General features: G+C 41.1%; 1 protein-coding gene across 1 annotated transcript in view; it reads left to right on the top strand.

Moving 5' to 3' along the window:
- CFAP47 (cilia and flagella associated protein 47) overlaps positions 1 to 18,291 on the top strand; it is a 180,768-nt gene that overhangs the window by 17,349 nt on the left and 145,128 nt on the right. The window contains exons 14-22 of the mRNA XM_083612236.1: positions 68 to 284; positions 1,184 to 1,428; positions 2,610 to 2,740; positions 3,306 to 3,428; positions 3,787 to 3,918; positions 5,116 to 5,193; positions 6,421 to 6,565; positions 11,636 to 11,724; positions 12,691 to 12,856. Of these exons, the coding sequence (XP_083468362.1) occupies positions 68 to 284; positions 1,184 to 1,428; positions 2,610 to 2,740; positions 3,306 to 3,428; positions 3,787 to 3,918; positions 5,116 to 5,193; positions 6,421 to 6,565; positions 11,636 to 11,724; positions 12,691 to 12,856 (1,326 nt within the window). The remainder of the gene's footprint in view (positions 1 to 67; positions 285 to 1,183; positions 1,429 to 2,609; positions 2,741 to 3,305; positions 3,429 to 3,786; positions 3,919 to 5,115; positions 5,194 to 6,420; positions 6,566 to 11,635; positions 11,725 to 12,690; positions 12,857 to 18,291) is intronic.

Genomic DNA, 18,291 nt, shown 5'->3' with positions numbered 1-18,291 from the left:
CTTCACAATAGAAAAAAAGCCATTTTTAAAAATTCTGCAGCCACATCTCCTTTCCATTCTTTTTCAGGCCCCTCTACCATTGACTTTGGAGAGGTTTGTGTGTGTTCTACATCTACCAGAAAAATGCATCTGGTGAATAATCTCCCAGTCCACATCTGGGTACAAGTAGGAATTGAAAGTGAGGAACTGCAACAGACCAGCCCTTTGTCTCACGTCATTCCACCTTTTACGAAGACTTATATTCCAGTTGTGTTTGAGAACAAGAAATTGGGAAACTTTCGAAAGTAAAACTTTTTGACTTTTTTTTGTGGGGGGGAAATAACTTTTTGAGTAAAGCACTCTGAGGGAGGAAAGGGTTCTTATGCATTTTGTCTTTTTTATAAATAATATTTTTTATTTTTAAATTTAACAAAGAACAGGAAGGGGGGGAGGTACGACTGTGAATTGAAAAGCAAGCTGATATTTGCACAATTATTTTATACATGTTGCCTTGACAAAATGGCATGACTTGTTTTTAAAGACAGGAACCAAATAAAGTTCTGTGTTGATATCACTATCAGAGCCGCAACTAGGTGATCTTGCAACCCTGGCAGAACCATCCAGATTGCACCCCCTAGCCATGGACAAATTAGCTCTTCTTTCCACCTCTCCTCCAACCTCCCTCCACCTATTCAATTCACCCTCTATTTAAAACCATTTCTTATGAGGAAATAATTGACATTTATATTTATGGACATATTTTTAGCTGATTTTGTACCCCCCAATTGCCTGTGCCCCTGGCAGGGGTCCACCTCGCCACTCCCTAGCTATGGCCCTGGTCATACACACATGCACACACACATATATATGTATGTATATGTATATGTGTATATAACATTTAGGCGTCAATCCTATGCACACTTAAAAGCATTTGCATTGGATTTTATTTAAAAGAACTTTCCCTTGATCCAAACACCTTTTAAGCAATGCACGTTTTAAAATAGATTACTATTTCTGATTTCCCCCCCTGGAAAGGGGTCTTATAATTTACAAAGCCCAGTTTTTTAAGATGCTCCAGTATTTGGTCACAAGCATATACTTTTGTTAAGTATTTTAAAATATATTTGAATTAACATGTTTTTATGATCTTCTTCATCGCATGTTTCATTTTAATATCATACATGCAATCTCTTCTGCATTACAGGTCTTTCAGGTATTCAGTAAACCAACATCACACTGGACATGTGTTAGTGGTAGCATTAGTAGTACCTGTTGCTTTGGAAATGTCTACAAGGGAACTGACTTTAAATCCTGCCTTTAGCTACCTAGCAGAAACTGGATTTAGAACAACAGTGACACTATACAATCGTAGAAACTGCCCTGCAAAATTCACGTGGAAGCCTGTAATTACAGATGAAGGAATGGCATTTTCCATATGCCCAGAGCAAGGTAGAGTATATTATGGGACTATTTCAAGCAGTGATAAAATAAAGTAACATGTGATGGGCATATGCTGCAATCTGATATTTAAAGTGTTGAAGGAGGGCGAGGGGAAGCCCTCTGTCACATTGGCCACTGTTCCACAAAAGGAAAGTCTATATGGAAGTGAATAGGTTTATTGTTCAAAATTTGGAGGCAGATATGTTTGCAGGTATTTAAGGTACTCTTTTATTTATTTCTCTTACCACATTTTCTTTCTCCCCAAAGGGCCGCATACATGGTTCTCCCACTGCCCATTTTATTCTTGCAGCAACCCAGTGAAATAGGCTAGACTGAGAGGTGGTCCTAATAGAGTTGTAGTGTTGGAAGGGACCACAAGAGTCTTCTAGTCCAACCCCTTGCAATGCAGGAATCTTTTGCCCAATGTGGAGCTTGAACCCCCAACGCTACCATTAGGAGTCTTGTGCTCTACCAGCTAAGTCTACCCAGGTCTTCCATATTGTGGTCTGACACTAACTACATGGGTCAGTTACTAACCTGACGAACTGCTCAAAATTAGGGCTGCCACTTGCTTAATGACATCTTAGTTGACTAACCAGTCATAATTACTGTGCTGCCTTTCAGTATATTTTTGGAGCCATGACCACATAGCTAAGATTGCAGTCCAGCATCTTATAGCTTGTGTTGCTAAGCAGAATAATATGAATACCCAACCTTTTTATTGTCTCCACCTCGTCCCCAAGGTAATCAAAGGCTTTTAAGTATCAGGAAAGGTGAGAACTACATTCCACAGAAAGCAGCCAATGAAACAGAAAGGCTTGTTACCCTCTGTCTATGGCCAGCAGTCACCTAATAAAAATGGTGGAGGGCTTTTTTTGGTTCTTCTTCGTTTACCTAACCTAGCAGAGTTGCCTAAGTCTTTGAAATACAACAGGTTGGCTTTGGAGCATTGCCTGATTAATTCAGATCCTATTTTTAATCAATGTGGAATAGTTTGACAAGTTAAGATTTTACTTTCGTGTGCTATGCCAGTTTTTGTGGTTTTGAAGCCCAGACTCTATAATAGTATTTCTTAACAATGTGTATTCACATTGAGCAGGATTTAAGCTAAGTTTTCCAATTACTTGTCACCCTCCATAATCTTTACATTTTTAGCAGCTGTAATATATTCATTTTCATTATTAATTTAGGTGTTGTAGATGCCTGTCAAGATCTAGAGTGTGAAGTGGCTTGGCACCCAAGTTTTTCTGCTCCAACAAGAGGAGAATTTGATTTGTGTGTGCATCAGGGAAAAACCCTTAAACTAAAATGCTTGGCAAAGGTAACATTGTAATCTTTTGCTATATGGCTAGTACTTTTCCATGTGGCCTATGACTCCTTATGATTCTGGAGAAGGGCTGTAGCTCAGTGGTAGACCCCATACTTTGCAAGTCGGAGGTCCCAGGTGAGAACTCTGATGTTTCCAGATGGGCTGGGAAAGACCCCTGCCTGAAACTTTGAACAGTCCTACCCGTCAGCGTTGACAATTCTGAGCTAGATGGAGCTAATGCTTTGACTTGGTGTAAGGCAGCTTCCTAACTCTGGTTCAAAATGACAACTTTAAATAAGTAAAATGAAATCTGTACTGCAGCAGAATTAACTACAGAATGTTAAAATAAAACCGCACTGCAGGTGTGCCAAGGTACCATTCTCATTGAGAGAAACAGTGGATTTTTTTCTTGATTTTAAAAAAATCTAACATCCCTTTCCTTAAAAACTATTGTCTATTTTTATTCATGCTCGCTTTCTAATTTCCATGAAATAATGGGAATCTGAATGTGTGCTGGAACAAGTGCACTGATGGTAATGCATTATTATTATTATTTGGTTTTCTTTCTCGAGATTAGCTTGGCACCACCAGTGTTCAGTTTAAGGAACAAAGGATCACCTTTAATCATGCTCCTCTGCATTTGACTACCTGCAAGACAGCCATTCTCCAAAATGTAGGACATAACCATGCATACTTTCAGGTGAGGCGTACCCAGCATTGTGCATATTGTTGTGTGTTCTTGCCTTCATACCCCAAAGCTACAGCTGCTGGAGTGCTCACAAATGGTATTTTAGGCCACTCTCCCACGTTGTATGAGATAGGCATTCAGAACCCTTTTATTCCAGAAGTCATTTTATCATTATTCCTCTTGTTTAACTGAATCATTTGGTTCGTGCTTATTTTAATTCTTCTGTGTTTTGGATGTGAGATATATTTATTGTTAGTATATTTTATTTTCAGTAATCTGCTTTGAAATTTTTATCAGGGAGGCTGGAAATAGGTGTGAAAATATATCTGCCAAGAAACCTAAAATTTAAGATTCATGTTTTTCTTGGCAGGTCATTGATGCCAATCCTCTTCCTGGAATGATCATATCTCCCTTTCAGGGTGTAGTACCTGTTGGAGGCCACACCGAAATCAACATCTATTTCAGACCCAATGCATTAATGAAATTTGATAGCAGAGTGGAGGTATTAACATATTGAATAACTATTTAAAAACATTTGCTTGGCTTTTAAAAAATACTCGTATTTTGATATGCAAGTACTTTTTTTTGGATAATGCCTGTGAAGCCTAAGATTGCATTGATTGGCTGAGCTTCTGTGATGCAATGAAATATTAATCCAGATTATACCTGCCGATGACTTAAAACGCCAATAAAAAATCCTTAGCTTCTGTGAGGATGATTAAAGGGATGGTTTGCCTTGAAAAATAATAATCTCAAAATAGGATCAGGAAAAGCATGGATTGACTGAAGATTAGAAAGTTGAGTGGGAGGTCTCAAAAGGCAACCAGTCCAGAGGGTGACCGAAGAAAGGTGGCAAAGTAGGAACTGAACTGAAAATTAAAATGGGGGATATCAGGAAACCATGCTGGGAGACCCCAGCTAGTGAAATCCTTCTTGGACAATGAGCCCCCAGAGATAGGAATTATGTTATGTTCCATGACTTGACTTGAATCAAGCAGTCTAATCCTCTAGGGAGGGAGAGGAAGCATCACCTGAGCTCAGTTGTTCCAGGCAGGCTTCCTACATGAGGGAGAGGAGATGCAAGATAAGAGCATATGGTTCCACTGCCCTCTCATATTTTAATCATGGTTAAAGGGAACAGGAGTGTTGTATTTGCACTATTCTCTAAGGAGATGGCTTTTCAAAACTACCGATACCATGCTTTTCTAACTCAAAACCAGAATGTAATGAGATTGGGGTTGGGCTAAATAGGTTTCTAGAGTCGCTCCCGAACTCCAGTTGTAAAGGCAATCTTAGCCCTGACAGCACTGTTTGTTGGGATAATGTCCTTTGCATAACTAGATGTTATGGCCAAGTACTAGTGATTTGTTTGCTTATTCCAGACCAAATACATACTTCACTCTTTCCCACTATGCTGTCTTCCATATTCTCAATTTGTAAACATCAATTTGTAAACATAAAAAACCCATTCAGACAAATTTAGCTTCAGCAATGGCTGCACTATTTGAAATCTTAGCTTGCAATTGTTTGTACACCTGAACTACATCACAATATTATCAGTTGCATTTTAGAAAACAGTTTTTGAAATGCTTTGTCTTAATACAATTGAGCATGGAAGTTCCACATTAGAAAGATTGCTTTGCAAGGGTGATATACTGGCAAAATATGTTACTGTCTTATCTTCTTTCCTATTACTTAGATAGCTGTCCGGCATGCAAAATATTTGGAACTTAGGATTGGTGGATCTGTAGATGTTCCTGACATATATATCAGTATGGTAAATATGTGACATTCTTCATTGAACTTACTTTATTAGATACATAGAACTGGATTTTGTGTATCTGTTTTGTATAAGTAAACTAAAAAGGTAAAGGTACCCCTGACCGTTAGGTCCAGTTGCGGACGACTGTGGGGTTGCGCACTCATCTTGCTCTATAGGCCGAGGGAGCCAGCGTTTGTCTGCAGTAAACTAGGTAAACTAAGTAAACTAAGTAGGTAAACTAATAAGTAAACTAGGGCACCATCAATGAAAAAGGCGCTTTTTCTGTCCTCATTTTATGGGGGGATTTAAGCATGGGCTTAAACGTGTTTAACATAGGCTGGATTGTGCTTTTATGTAGGTGTTTGGAAGCTGAAACCAAAGAATGGTTTAGCTGTGTGTTTATGCTGAAACATTGGACTGCTTACAAAAATATCTACAGATGCTGGCAAACTTTTCCAAACTTCGGTGGTGAAAACCTTCTTCAAAGGAGATGGACACCTTTTAAGCCCCCAAATTCTTCTACAATTCAGATCAAAATTTAAACGACAGAAAAATTTGGAGGCTCTCCTCTCTCCCAAAATGTTCCCCAGCGCTTAACAAAGCCAACCCCCTCCTCCCCTCCCACTTCCCGGAGGCGTATCCTTAACATGAGAACAGAAGTGCTCATCCCTCCAAGGATTGGGCTCTTCCTTGGGGGCAAAGTGCCATGGCATAGGTCCAGAGGCCATGTAATCTAGTTTTTACTCTGACAAGACAAAATTAATTTAAATAAACATAATGTTTCATTTCTGTCCAGCCTTTGTTCCACAGTGAAACTTGATACAGCGTTCTCAGGTGGTCTGCCATCTAGGTGCTAACCCAGACCTGCTTGGTGTCAGTGAGCTTGCTACATTATAAGGGACAGCTACCTTAGTTTGTAAACCAGTTAAGTAAGGCTGTTTCCCAAGATTCCCTTTTGATGACATAAAGCTATTTTAAATAAAGCAGAACGTATTTAGCAGTAACATTGGCTTAAATAGCTTAAATGGTCCATGTATGCATCTTGATGCTGATATTGCCACTTTGTTTAAAACTGCTGGGAATGTGAGGCAATGAGTGGAATAATAAACTACTGTCATGCGTTCTGTATTAAACAGTGGGCTACTCAGCTTGATGTTGCTTCTTCAATATGGCTTTTAGCAGATTTAGCCACTTACCTTCATCCTAGGTCTTTCTAGTGCTTGTTATTTTTTCTTTTTAAAGGACTCATTTTGCTTTCCCGGGGTTTATGTTGGCTCTACCCAAGAAATTCCATTCCTTATTGAGAACAAAGGAAAAACAAGGGCCAAGGTGACTGTGGATTTATCCAGACATGAAGACTTTGAGCTACGTTTTTCTTTGCAGACAGGTATTTATTTGTTTGTTTTAGAACTATAATAAGTTGGGAAAAGTTGTCTGGGTAAAAGAAGAAAAGGCTTAAGCACTTCTACACTAAAAATCTCCCTTTTAAAGCAAGGAAATATTGTGCAGTTGCTGCATGAATAAAAAAAAAGGGGAAAACGCTTCTCTAATGCTCTACAGTGGTACCTCAGGTTATGAACTTAATTCGTTCCAGAGGTCTGTTCTTAAGCTGAAACCATTCTTAACCTGAGGCACGCTTTTGCTAATGGGGCTTCCTGCTGCATGTGCGCACCTCTGGCGTACGACTTTCGCTTACATCTTGGGGCAAAGTTTGCTTCCAGGAGACCTGGGTTAGCGGAACTCGTTACCTGAAGCGTTCGCAAGGAGGACGGTATGTAACCAGAGGTATTACTGTATGAAAAGGTAAAGGGTAAAGGGACCCCTGACCATTAGGTCCAGTCACAGAAGACTCTGGGGTTTCGGTGCTCATCTCGCTTTACTGGCTGAGGGAGCCAGCGTACAGCTTCCGGGTTATGTGGCCAGCAAGACTAATCCGCTTCTGGTGAACCAAGCAGCGCACGGAAACGTCGTTTACCTTCCTGCCGGAGTGGTACCTATTTATCTACTTGCACTTTGGCGTGCTTTTGAACTGCTAGGTTGGCAGGAGCAGGGACCGAGCAACGGGAGCTCACCCCGTCGCAGGGATTCAAACCTTCAACCTTCTGATCAGCAAGCCCTAGGTTCAGGTTTGTATAGAACTGTATATAAACATAAATCCAGCGAGTTAGTAAAGTTCTTCTTAAAGCTTTTCACATGAGAATCCATGCCAGTAGTCCTCCCCATGCACTTCTGAGCACCAGGTAAAGAATGCAGGATTTTCCAGTGAGTTAGTTGTAAAAAATATGCCTAACAAATTCTAGCTGCAGTCATTAGATTTGTGCAATACATGGGAGAAAATGCAGTGGTGTGTTAAAGCACAATGGACAGGTTTAAGAGATGGGTGTGCATTTCCCTAGGAATTGTTAGGGATTGTTATCCAGTCCTGAATCTACTGGAGTGTTTCTTACTAAAAAAATAAAAATAAAATGTAAGGCTGTTATCATTCAGCCTGCCATTGAAGGATTTGTAGTGCTCAGAGTCCTGGCTTTGCATGAAAACATGGTGGGGCAGAGGAGCATAAAAGAAGGCAGGTTGCACAGCATCAGTGGCCTTAGCTAGAAGAGGATGCTGAGAGAGGAAAGTGGTGGGAGAGGTCTCAGTAGATTGGGAAGGGAGGGTGGTTGTTTTTTCTTTTTAACAGCGAGAAATAGCAGAGATGGAAGCTAACACAGAAGAGCTGTTCCCAACTCCCTTCTTGCTGTACTGAAACATTGTTTTAAACTGCCACTTTTTTCCTCAGTGTCTTCTCCCTTTTTTCTGTCTCTGCTTGCTCTACTCAGACCTCTGCTATTGTTTAAAACTACAATTTTCCTCTCACTGTCAGCCTCTGTTTGCTTTGCTCAACAATCTGCTGTTGTTTAAAACTGCAGTGCCTATTCATCCCTGCTGGCTTTACTCAAACCTGTGCGGTTGTTTAAAACCACTATTTTCCTCTCTCTATCCCTCACTTATAATCATATGTCTCCCTCTTCCTTTCCTCGGCTGCCTTATGAGAGAGAGAAAAAGGATGCAGAGCTCTCAGATATTCCATAGTAGTTCCACACAATGTATTTCCTTCCTTAGTACTCTGTGTTGTCTTCAGTATGAAGTTCCAGATTCAGTATAACAATTTAGAACAGACATTTTATTAAAAAGCAAGCCCCCATATATGTACAGCATCCACAAACTGAACTGAACCTTCTCTAATTGAACAAGTGAACTGACAGGTTTGCTCTTAAGTCTATTCACCTTAAAGGTACAGTAACATATATCACCCCAGTGTGCGTAGAAAGAGGGCTGCAGAATAGGAGGGAGGCAACAATATGGGTGGTGTGTGTGCAAAGGGCACTTCCACCAGCTCCTTTACCAGTGCTTAATGCTTGGTCCACCCATAAAGTTGACTTTTGCAGCCAGTTTTGTTTGTGTTATGGAAGTCAAACCATTTTATTGATACCATGAGTCGCATGGAGACATCTCAGGCTTGCTGGATGAAATTAAGGGATGGGAAGAGCTAAAGGGAGGCTGATGGAGTCTTGGAAGGAACTTAGCAGGCTGGAATGGACTCCATTTGGGCCCTGTGAGAGTTGTCGGTGGAGGATATGGAAGCTGGATCCTGGGGAGGGACCCAGCATGCTATCGCTGAGTCAATCCTTATCCATCCCGCCCAAAGTCCTGGATCTGCCTCCCTCACCACTGAATCCTCCACTTCTGCTAGTTTCTGCTATGGAAGAGGGTGCCGGATGACAAGTCCGGCTCTGAGCCAGCACTATCTCCACCTCTGTTACCCAGGACACCGTGGCTCTGGCTCAACCCACTAGGAGGAGTCCCCATTTGCTTGCCCAGTCCAAAGTTGCACCCTGTTTGCTACACTTGTCATGCCTGCCCCACTCCATTATAATGGGAGTGCAAGCTTGCCTAGCCGTACCATGTACCTTCTGTGCCTTTGACCTTTGGGTTCTTGCAGAAATCATACTCTGAATTTGAGTTCTTCATCCGGTGAGAGCCAGGTTTGGTTTGATCTCCCCTTCAGTACTTTTCTAAACTGGGAGTCAGCAGATGCTCCATGACATAGTGGAACCAGGATACTTATGATATGGAAACTTCATGAACTTATTATACCATCAATTCACAATGTGGCAAAATTTACTTGGATTGTTTTTGCTATGTCGGAGATGAGTCAACTGCCCTTGTATCAAGCCGCCCGCATTTTTGCCTGTTAAATTATATTGGCCAGAAACCATGGCTGACATAGCTAACCATTAATAGCTTTCAGAAAGACCACTGCTGTTACAGAAAGTCATATGCTGTTGTTCATGTTTTTGATATTTTCTGTGGACTTTAAGCATTTTAGATTCAGTCAAGATCACTTAAGGTTGTTTACTTCTGTCTTTGCCTATAAGCATCACTGCTGTTTATACACCACAGGGAATATGCTTGTTCTGCTGTTGATGGCTGAGATAGAATTGTGATAGTTGAAGAAGATGATTGTAAATACATACAAATACTGTAGCAATTGTGGCTATTTACAAAAAGCTTTTGAATAATGCCCCCTGTGTTCTGTGAGAGGCTTTAGCACTCTTTAAAGCATCTCAAATGTACACCTCACTTAGTTCAATAGACTTTAAACTTCCTTATAGTTATGATTAGGACATGAGAGTCCAGGTTTTCAAGTGTAAGATTCAGAAGCTAGTATTTCCCTGCATATATGTTTTCCTCATCACTGCTTAAATGATGCATATATACAGTCTTCCAAGAAACTAAAAATTGGACATAGCCAATTTTGGAGTTCGTTTTCTACCCTATGCAAATTCTTTTTGTTGTCATCCATCTGTCTTGAGAGACAATGGAGTACGCCTCTGGGGGTGAAGTCAAACTTCACAATGCGCAAGCCTGAGCAGTGTGTATATAGGTCCTGGGTTGCCCAGATGACAAGACCCCCTTCTCAGCCTTGCTGATGTGGTTCCACAGGAAAGCAGAGCAATATGTTTGGCACCAGCTTGGCTGCAGGAGTTACTGGAATGAGATGTACAAGGTGCCATTCAGCCATCTTAGGGACTCCACTCCCGATTTGTGTAGGGTTTACTCCTTAGCCTGTTCTTCTTCTGAAGATTTCCCGCAAGGCAGAGGAGGCTTAGGATCAGAGTTTTTCTTCTCCTAGGTGGGCTACCTTTCCAAGTTGATGAGCCCTATCTGCCTGTCACTTCCCTCTACAACACTTGCAGAAAATGCCTTCTGGACTGTTGGACCCACTATTGGTCTCATCTGCTCAATCTGCTGGAGCCTGTCTTTGCATGCAGGGGGAAGTCCCTAACTCACTGAGGGCTTGAGATCCATCAGCTACACTCACCTGGTTTAGCTGGCTATTCAAAGCCATTTCCAGGGAGTGACTGCTGTCACATGCTGATAGCTACTAGAGGCACAGGTGAGAGCTGAGTGCTAACGTGGACAAAATACCCTGAAGGAGCATGAAGTGTCCCTCTCCAGAGGTACCACCCCTACCCTAACAGCATATACAACTTCTAGTGTAATGTAACACGTTCATGTTGTTGACTGCATTGTTATATTTTTAAAATGAAAGTATGGCTTATATATATTTAAATTAATTAAATAAATAGGCACAGTTAGTACGAAACTGACTTATATAGCTTTATGGCGGAATTTTTCTAATGCAAGAGAGCTCAAATGTGGGAGAGGTAAAAATGTCATAAAACAGTCACATGTATTGTGTTAGAAAAAGTTAACGTAACTGGTTTCTTGGGACTTAGCTACATTAGTCAAAAACGGCTTTTTGAATGTGTTAGAAACATGCAGCACCAGTTGGCGCTGGAGAATAATAATAATAAAAATCTTTGCAATTTTCCATAGAGGTTGTTGTTGTTGTTGTTGTGATTTCATTTCTGACTTATTTATAGCACCCGCCCCCCCGTGTGTAGATATACCCCTGGGGAGGTTTTTGCTTGGAAAAGTATGTAGGACTTTTTTTTTTACTGCAATAGGTTAACATTAACTGGGACCAAAAAAATCAGCTCAGTGGCTAAAGTCAGTAGCTATTGTGAAATATTTTTGTCCACAGTTTTTTCATTCATCCTAAGTGGCTGGAATTTGGGAACATTGTTTACTACTGTGCATGTGACAGTAAATCAGGAGAACTATGTTAGTTCAGTTTATGGGTAAATTCTTCAGTGAACAGCGATCTTGAGGTGAAATCCAATTCTTTTTTTCTTGCAAAAAGGTAAAACCAGCAATTCTGGAAATGACTGGAACCACTTCCCTAACTCATTCCTTTCCCCCTTTTTCTTGATCTGCCCTGAGACCTGCGGGTATAGGGTGGTATATAAATTCTAATAATAATAATTCTAATAATAATAATAGCATAGTTCTATAAAGCTAATCAGTACAAATGGTAACAGCATATAAAACACGCTCTGTTTTCTGATAGCTGTGACACCAGATACTCCCCGTTTCTATACTGCAATAATAGAAGAAAATTCAGCTTTGGACTGTTCACTGAGTTTCACACCAAAAGAAGTAAGTATATGAGATAATAATAAGCAACCAATTTTTTATCATGTGAAAAAGGGTTAACTCTATGTAATACTTAAAAACCCCCTGCTGAAGTCATCTTAGTCACTGAATTACTACATAGCAGCCTGTATAGCCTGTATAGCAGTGAAGCATGTACCTTGTCGTCGTACCTTGGAATTTGAACGGAATCTGTCATCCAAAATGTTTGGAAGCCCCGTTGGACGTTCGGCTTCCAAAAACAGTTCACAAACCGGAACAATCACTTTTGGGTTTGCATCATTCGGGAGCCAGAACATCTGAGTACTAAGGCGTTTGGGATCCAAGGTACGACTGTGCATAAAGGGGGAGGGATAGTAAGGGGTTTTTCATGGCACTTCTTATTTCTGTTTCTTTGCTGCTCTGAGGAAGCTGTTATCAGTATTCCCACTGTGCCTGGTAGAAATGGTTCGCCGATTCCCTGCTTCTGTTGCCTGAGAGTCCAGGTATTTACCTTTGGAAAACCAGTCTTCCTAGGTAAATAGCCTAATTGGGTATCCCTTACTGCCAATAATAATATTTGTAATCAAGGTCCTGGAATTAGTCAGGCAAGATTTTTTTTTAATGTCATGTGATTGTTTGGTCTTTAAAGATTTACACATCTGTAAATCAGCCAAAAAAACTGATGGTTTCTGTGCATGATGTACTGATTTGCAAGTAAGCATAATTTGTGGATTTTAAAAGGAAGGTAGGTAAAAAAATTAAATTGCTCTATAACCAATGATCTGGGATTAGCGCTGTTCAGTGAAGAGTGTAAAATATCTCATGGTAAAGGCTTGAAGTAGCTTTTATTAAATGTGTTTTGGGTATGTCAAGTGCTCCAGTCCATAGGCAAAATCATTGTTCAATTCAGGCATTCCCACACACAGTATGTGTGTGTGTTCTGTATTCCTTTTTGTTATCAGTGAGAAAGTGATGACTTTTTCCCTCTAGGTGGCAGCATATGACTTCAGTCTTCCAATAAACATTAACGCTGATGAGGATGAACCTTCACTGAACACCAAAAAAACAAGTCTTTCTGGTTCAGCAAAGCATATCATTGTCCCACGGCCTCAATTGTTGACTATACCTACTAAAGTGTGCAAAGTTCAGGGAACTGGTAGGTAAACCTTAGAAACAACATAAATATGTGTGCAATATAGCTCTCTTGCCTCCCACCTGCACCCTTGAGCTTTTTCTTGATAGAAGTGGGGAAACCAGCTGACAGAACAGAGGGGCTAGATCTGTGCGTTGACATAGCAGTTATTGCAGTCAAGTGATAACTTGGGTGTCTGTCCTGTCAACATTGTCCTGATGATGACAATAATGTTACACATTTTAAGTAACATAATTAAACAGCAATATATCTGAGTGCATAAATAAATGTACATAAGTAAAATAAACAAAAACCATGGAAGCAAACTCTATACAAAAAAATCAAAATGCAACATAATTACAGTATATATCTAGAAAAATCTCATAAATAATGCAAAAAGCTCTTACATATAATCATACAATTACCAAAATAATTTACATACACATTACACAAAACTAATATAAACATACATCCATACACTCAACAGGTCCGCTCTCCTTGCACCGACCACATCACTCAGTCCACTCAAACATTCAACAAGCAATTATCATGCACATAAAAATAGGGACTGATGTAATTTTCAGTGACAAGGAAATGATGCTAGTAATCTTAGATGCATTTAAAATATAATAAACTTTGCATCTTGATTTCCCCCCTTATGTACACATCATTCTATACTTGCTAACTCTGCAGCCTCTCCCAGCAGTTTTTCTTGTTTCAAACAGTATCAACTTTTATTTACCACAGGAAAGTGGTCAGTGTGGAAAAAAGTGACTAAGTAACTTACATTTCACTTTGGCTCTCTTTAGTTTTGAGTGCAACACTGGGTATAGGGAAGGAGACATGTTATAAAGAAGCATTTTCCTCCAAGGCTGCACCCAGACTGGCAGTTTTACATGTAACTGGCTACCAAAAGTTACACAAGCGTTACACAGTGTGTGTTACATTCAGTGATCAAGCACTGATTGACCCCACTTCTCTGTGTTCTGCATCCCTACCAGGGAGTAAGCCCAAATGAAAGTAATGGAGCTTATTCCTGAGCATGTGTGCATAGGATTGTGCTGTAGTTGTTTGGACCAATCAGAAAAATCCCTGAAGCTCTTTAGTCAGGTATAAGCTTTATAGCACAATGTGCTATGCCAGTGCAGTGGTACCTTGACTCTCAAACTTAATCCATTCCTGAATTCCATTCCAAAACCAAAGCGTTCCAAAACCAAGGCACGCTTTCCCATAGAAAGTAATGCAAAAAGGACTAATCCGCTCCAGACTTTTAAAAACAACCCCTAAAACAGCAATTTAACATGTATTTTAGTAACAAGACATTGATCCATCAAATGAAAGCAATAATCAATATACTGTACTATAAAATAAATAAGACAGTATTATAGATGATAAAAATTAAAATTATTATTTTTTTCCTTACCTGCACTGATGATAGTCATTGTTTGGATGGGGGACTTCTATCCATTTCCGCAGTCACACAATCAATCAGTAGCTGAACTCGGTTTCACAGAGTCACAAAAACAAATTAACAAAAAAAAACCTCAAAAACAAAAACGCAAAATAAATAGCAAAAACAAAAGAGCCAAACTTAATCTGTTCGAGAAGTCCATTTGACTTCTGAAATGTTCAAAAACCAAGGCGCAGCTTCTGATTGGTGCAGGTGCCCCGGAAACAATAGCTGACAGTCACATCGGATGTTCGGCTTCCGAAAAACGTTCGAAAACCAGAACACTTACTTCCAGGTTTTTGGTGTTTGAGAACCAAGGTACGACTGTATAATGCCACCAAATACAATGCTGTAAGTGTTGCAGATTTTTAGGAATTGGGTGCAAGATACCGTAATATAATGTAAAGGTGAATCAGTTATAAGACATGCCTGATAGGCTCTTGTAGCAGTTGGTCCCCTCTTCCACCGAGCTTTCCTTTTTCATTGTAATAGCTAGCTTTAATAACGATTACAATGCAGATGTGGTACACTAACTCAGAAGAAAGTCATTTCAAAGTGTGCATAGCACCACAGCCTTAAAAGTATTTTATCAAATTCTAGGCTGTATATAGTACTTTTTCCGTTTTCCACGGATCTGAGGGCAATGAAACAATCGTTGAGACGGCTAGAGCGCTGGTGGCGGATAACTCATTCCGAATCTGACCGGACACAGGTTAGAGCTCAATGTCGAGCCTACCAAGTGGCGATAGCGACGGCAAAGAAGAATTTCTTCACCGCCTCTATTGCATCTGCAGAAAACAGCAGCAGGAGACTTTTTCAGGTGGTTCACAATTTAGCGGAACCACCTGCAACATCGGGGCCCAGTACGGGCCACATGTTCTCCTGCAATGATTTTGCAAAGTTTTTTTGCAGATAAAATCGCTCAGATTCGGGAAGAAGTAGACTCCACCGTGGGAGCAGGGGCGGGGCGGGAGAGTGCCAGAGTTCTGTCTAGTCAAGTTGAGTGGGATCAATTCCAATCTGTTACCTCCGAGGATGTGGACAGGCTGCTTGGACGAGTGAAGCCAACCACCTGTCTCCTGGATCCTTGCCCATCCTGGCTTATAAAAGCTAGCCGGGAAGGACTGGGCGATGGGCTTCGTGGGATGGTGAATGCTTCCCTCCATGAGGGAGCCTTCCCAGACCCGCTGAAAGAGGCGGTTATTAAACCGCTTCTTAAAAAACCATCTTTAGATGCGGCCACGATGGCCAACTACCGCCCAGTCTCAAATCTTCCATTCTTGGGCAAGGTGATTGAGCGAGCGGTTGCCGAACAACTCCAGGCATGCCTGGAAGAAGCGGACCATTTGGATCCCTTCCAGTCGGGATTCAGGCCTCATCATGGGACTGAAACTGCCTTGGTCGCACTGGTTGATGATCTCCGGCGGGCTAGGGACAAAGGTGAGAGCTGTTTCCTAGTTCTGCTGGATCTCTCAGCGGCGTTTAATACCATCGACCATAACATCCTTCTGGACCGTCTTGAGGGGCTGGGAGCTGGGGGCACTGTCATACAGTGGTTCCGCTCCTTCCTCCTGGGCCGTGTTCAGAAAGTGGTGGTGGGGGATGAGTGTTCAGACCCCTGGGCTCTCACTTGTGGGGTGCCTCAGGGTTCTGTCCTCTCCCCCATGCTTTTCAACATTTACATGCAGCCGCTGGGAGAGATCATCAGGAGGTTTGGGCTGGGTGTTCATCAGTATGCGGATGATACCCAGCTCTACCTCTCTTTTAAATCAGAACCAGTGAAGGCGGTGAAGGTCCTGTGTGAGTGTCTGGAGGCGATTGGAGGATGGATGGCGGCTAACAGATTGAGGTTGAATCCTGACAAGACAGAAGTACTGTTTTTGGGGGACAGGAGGCGGGCAGGTGTGGAGGATTCCCTCGTCCTGAATGGGGTAACTGTGCCCCTGAAGGACCAGGTGCACAGCCTGGGAGTCATTTTGGACTCACAGCTGTCCATGGAGGCACAGGTCAAATCTGTGTCCAGGGCAGCTGTTTACCAGCTCCATCTGGTACGTAGGCTGAGACCCTATCTGCCTGCGGACTGTCTCGCCAGAGTGGTGCATGCTCTGGTTATCTCCCGCTTGGACTACTGCAATGCACTCTATGTGGGGCTACCTTTGAAGGTGACTCGGAAACTACAACTAATCCAGAATGCGGCAGCTAGACTGGTGACTGGGGGCGGCCGCCGAGACCATATAACACCGGTCTTGAAAGAACTACATTGGCTCCCAGTACGTTTCCGAGCACAATTTAAAGTGTTGGTGCTGACCTTTAAAGCCCTAAATGGCCTCGGTCCAGTATACCTGAAGGAGCGTCTCCACCCCCATCATTCTGCCTGGATGCTGAGGTCCAGCGCCGAGAGCCTTCTGGCGGTTCCCTCATTGCGAGAAGCAAAGCTACAGAGAACCAGGCAGAGGGCCTTCTCGATAGTGGCGCCCGCCCTGTGGAACGCCCTTCCAGCAGATGTCAAAGCGATAAACAACTACCTGACATTCAGAAGACATCGTGAGGCAGCCCTGTTCAGGGAAGTTTTTAACGTGTGATATTTTACTGTATTTTTGGTTTCTATGGAAGCCGCCCAGAGTGGCTGGGGAGGCCCAGCCAGATGGGCGGGGTATAAATAATAAATTATTATTATTATTATTTTATTTCTTTATTTCAATGTAGCAATTACTCTATGAAATAAAAAGTAATGCTATTATTTCTTTCTGTTTCTATTATTTCTTTATCTATACTTAAATTTGAGCAGCAAGCATAATCAATACACTTTTATGTAAAATGTAAGTGCCATTACAATAATAGAGTGGCTAATAATGGGTTTATGACATTCAGTGGTTTCAGAGAAAATAGTATGACTTGAACTCTCCATCATTAGTGAAAATTACTTTTTGACTATGATTAAAATAGATGGATTTAAATGCTACTTCAGTTCAGTTTGACTTAATTAGCAGCAACTCTAAAGCACTTCCCATTGTCTTTGAAGAATACTGTATTGTTTGCTTTAAATTCATTTGAAAAGAAGGAGATACTGACTTTGTCGTGATAGGCATACGAAAAGACATCCCTTTTATTAATTATTGTCTGCTTTAATGTTATTTTTTTCTTGTTATTTTGGATGCAAATTTAAATTTTTAATGCTCGTTATACGTAGGTTCAGTTCAGACCTTGTAACCTAGTCCTGCATACCATAGTTTCAAGGCTGAAATCATGCCGTAGACTCACATAATCCTACTCTTTTCTTCTTTCTCCTGCCCAGATTTCCTCCAATACTTAATGATTTTCTCTAACCATAGTTTGCTATGACATCTAGATCAGCAAACTACAATTAAGCCTGCTTCCAAGTCACTGTTTGCAAATTCTTCAAATTATGAAGATTCAGATGTCTTGTGGCTTGCAAATTTATCACGACATAAGCTTTTGTAGACCACTCTCAACTTCATCAGATCCATTGTATAGTCCAAAACTGACAAGTTTTGGTAGGACAGTATGTAGGAGAGTGAGGGCACAGTGAAATGATATTCAAAAAGAACAGATCATAAAAAAATGGCAGTGACTAATTAAAGTTTAGTTGCTCATCTTCTAGTATGAGAGGGATCATAATCTGTCAGAAATGCCCATTTGCATTCTATGTAGGACAAACAGGTCAATCTCTAGGCGAAACAATAAATTAACACAATCTGATTCAGAACTGACAGTACCCAGAAACTTGGAGGGGGGAACATTTCAACCTACCAACACCCTGCAACTGACCATAAAAATGGCCATCCTTGAAAAAAGGAATTAGAACTCAGCAAGCAATCCAATTTTGCCACTTTGGATTGAGATTATACATTTTTATTAAATTACATGTTTCAATTAGCTAACTAATGGCAGGATGTTTGTGTTAACAGCAACATTACTTTGTTAATTTGTCACTGTCATTACTGTACTTTGCTTTCCCGTAATTGTCACTGTTTGTTCTTTCAGCGTG

The sequence above is a fragment of the Podarcis filfolensis genome (assembly GCF_964270895.1).
Source record: "Podarcis filfolensis genome assembly, chromosome: 4".
Classification (NCBI taxonomy): Eukaryota; Metazoa; Chordata; class Lepidosauria; order Squamata; family Lacertidae; genus Podarcis; species Podarcis filfolensis.
Note: the sequence above shows the minus strand (reverse complement) of the source record. Positions and strands in the feature narration are given on the sequence as shown.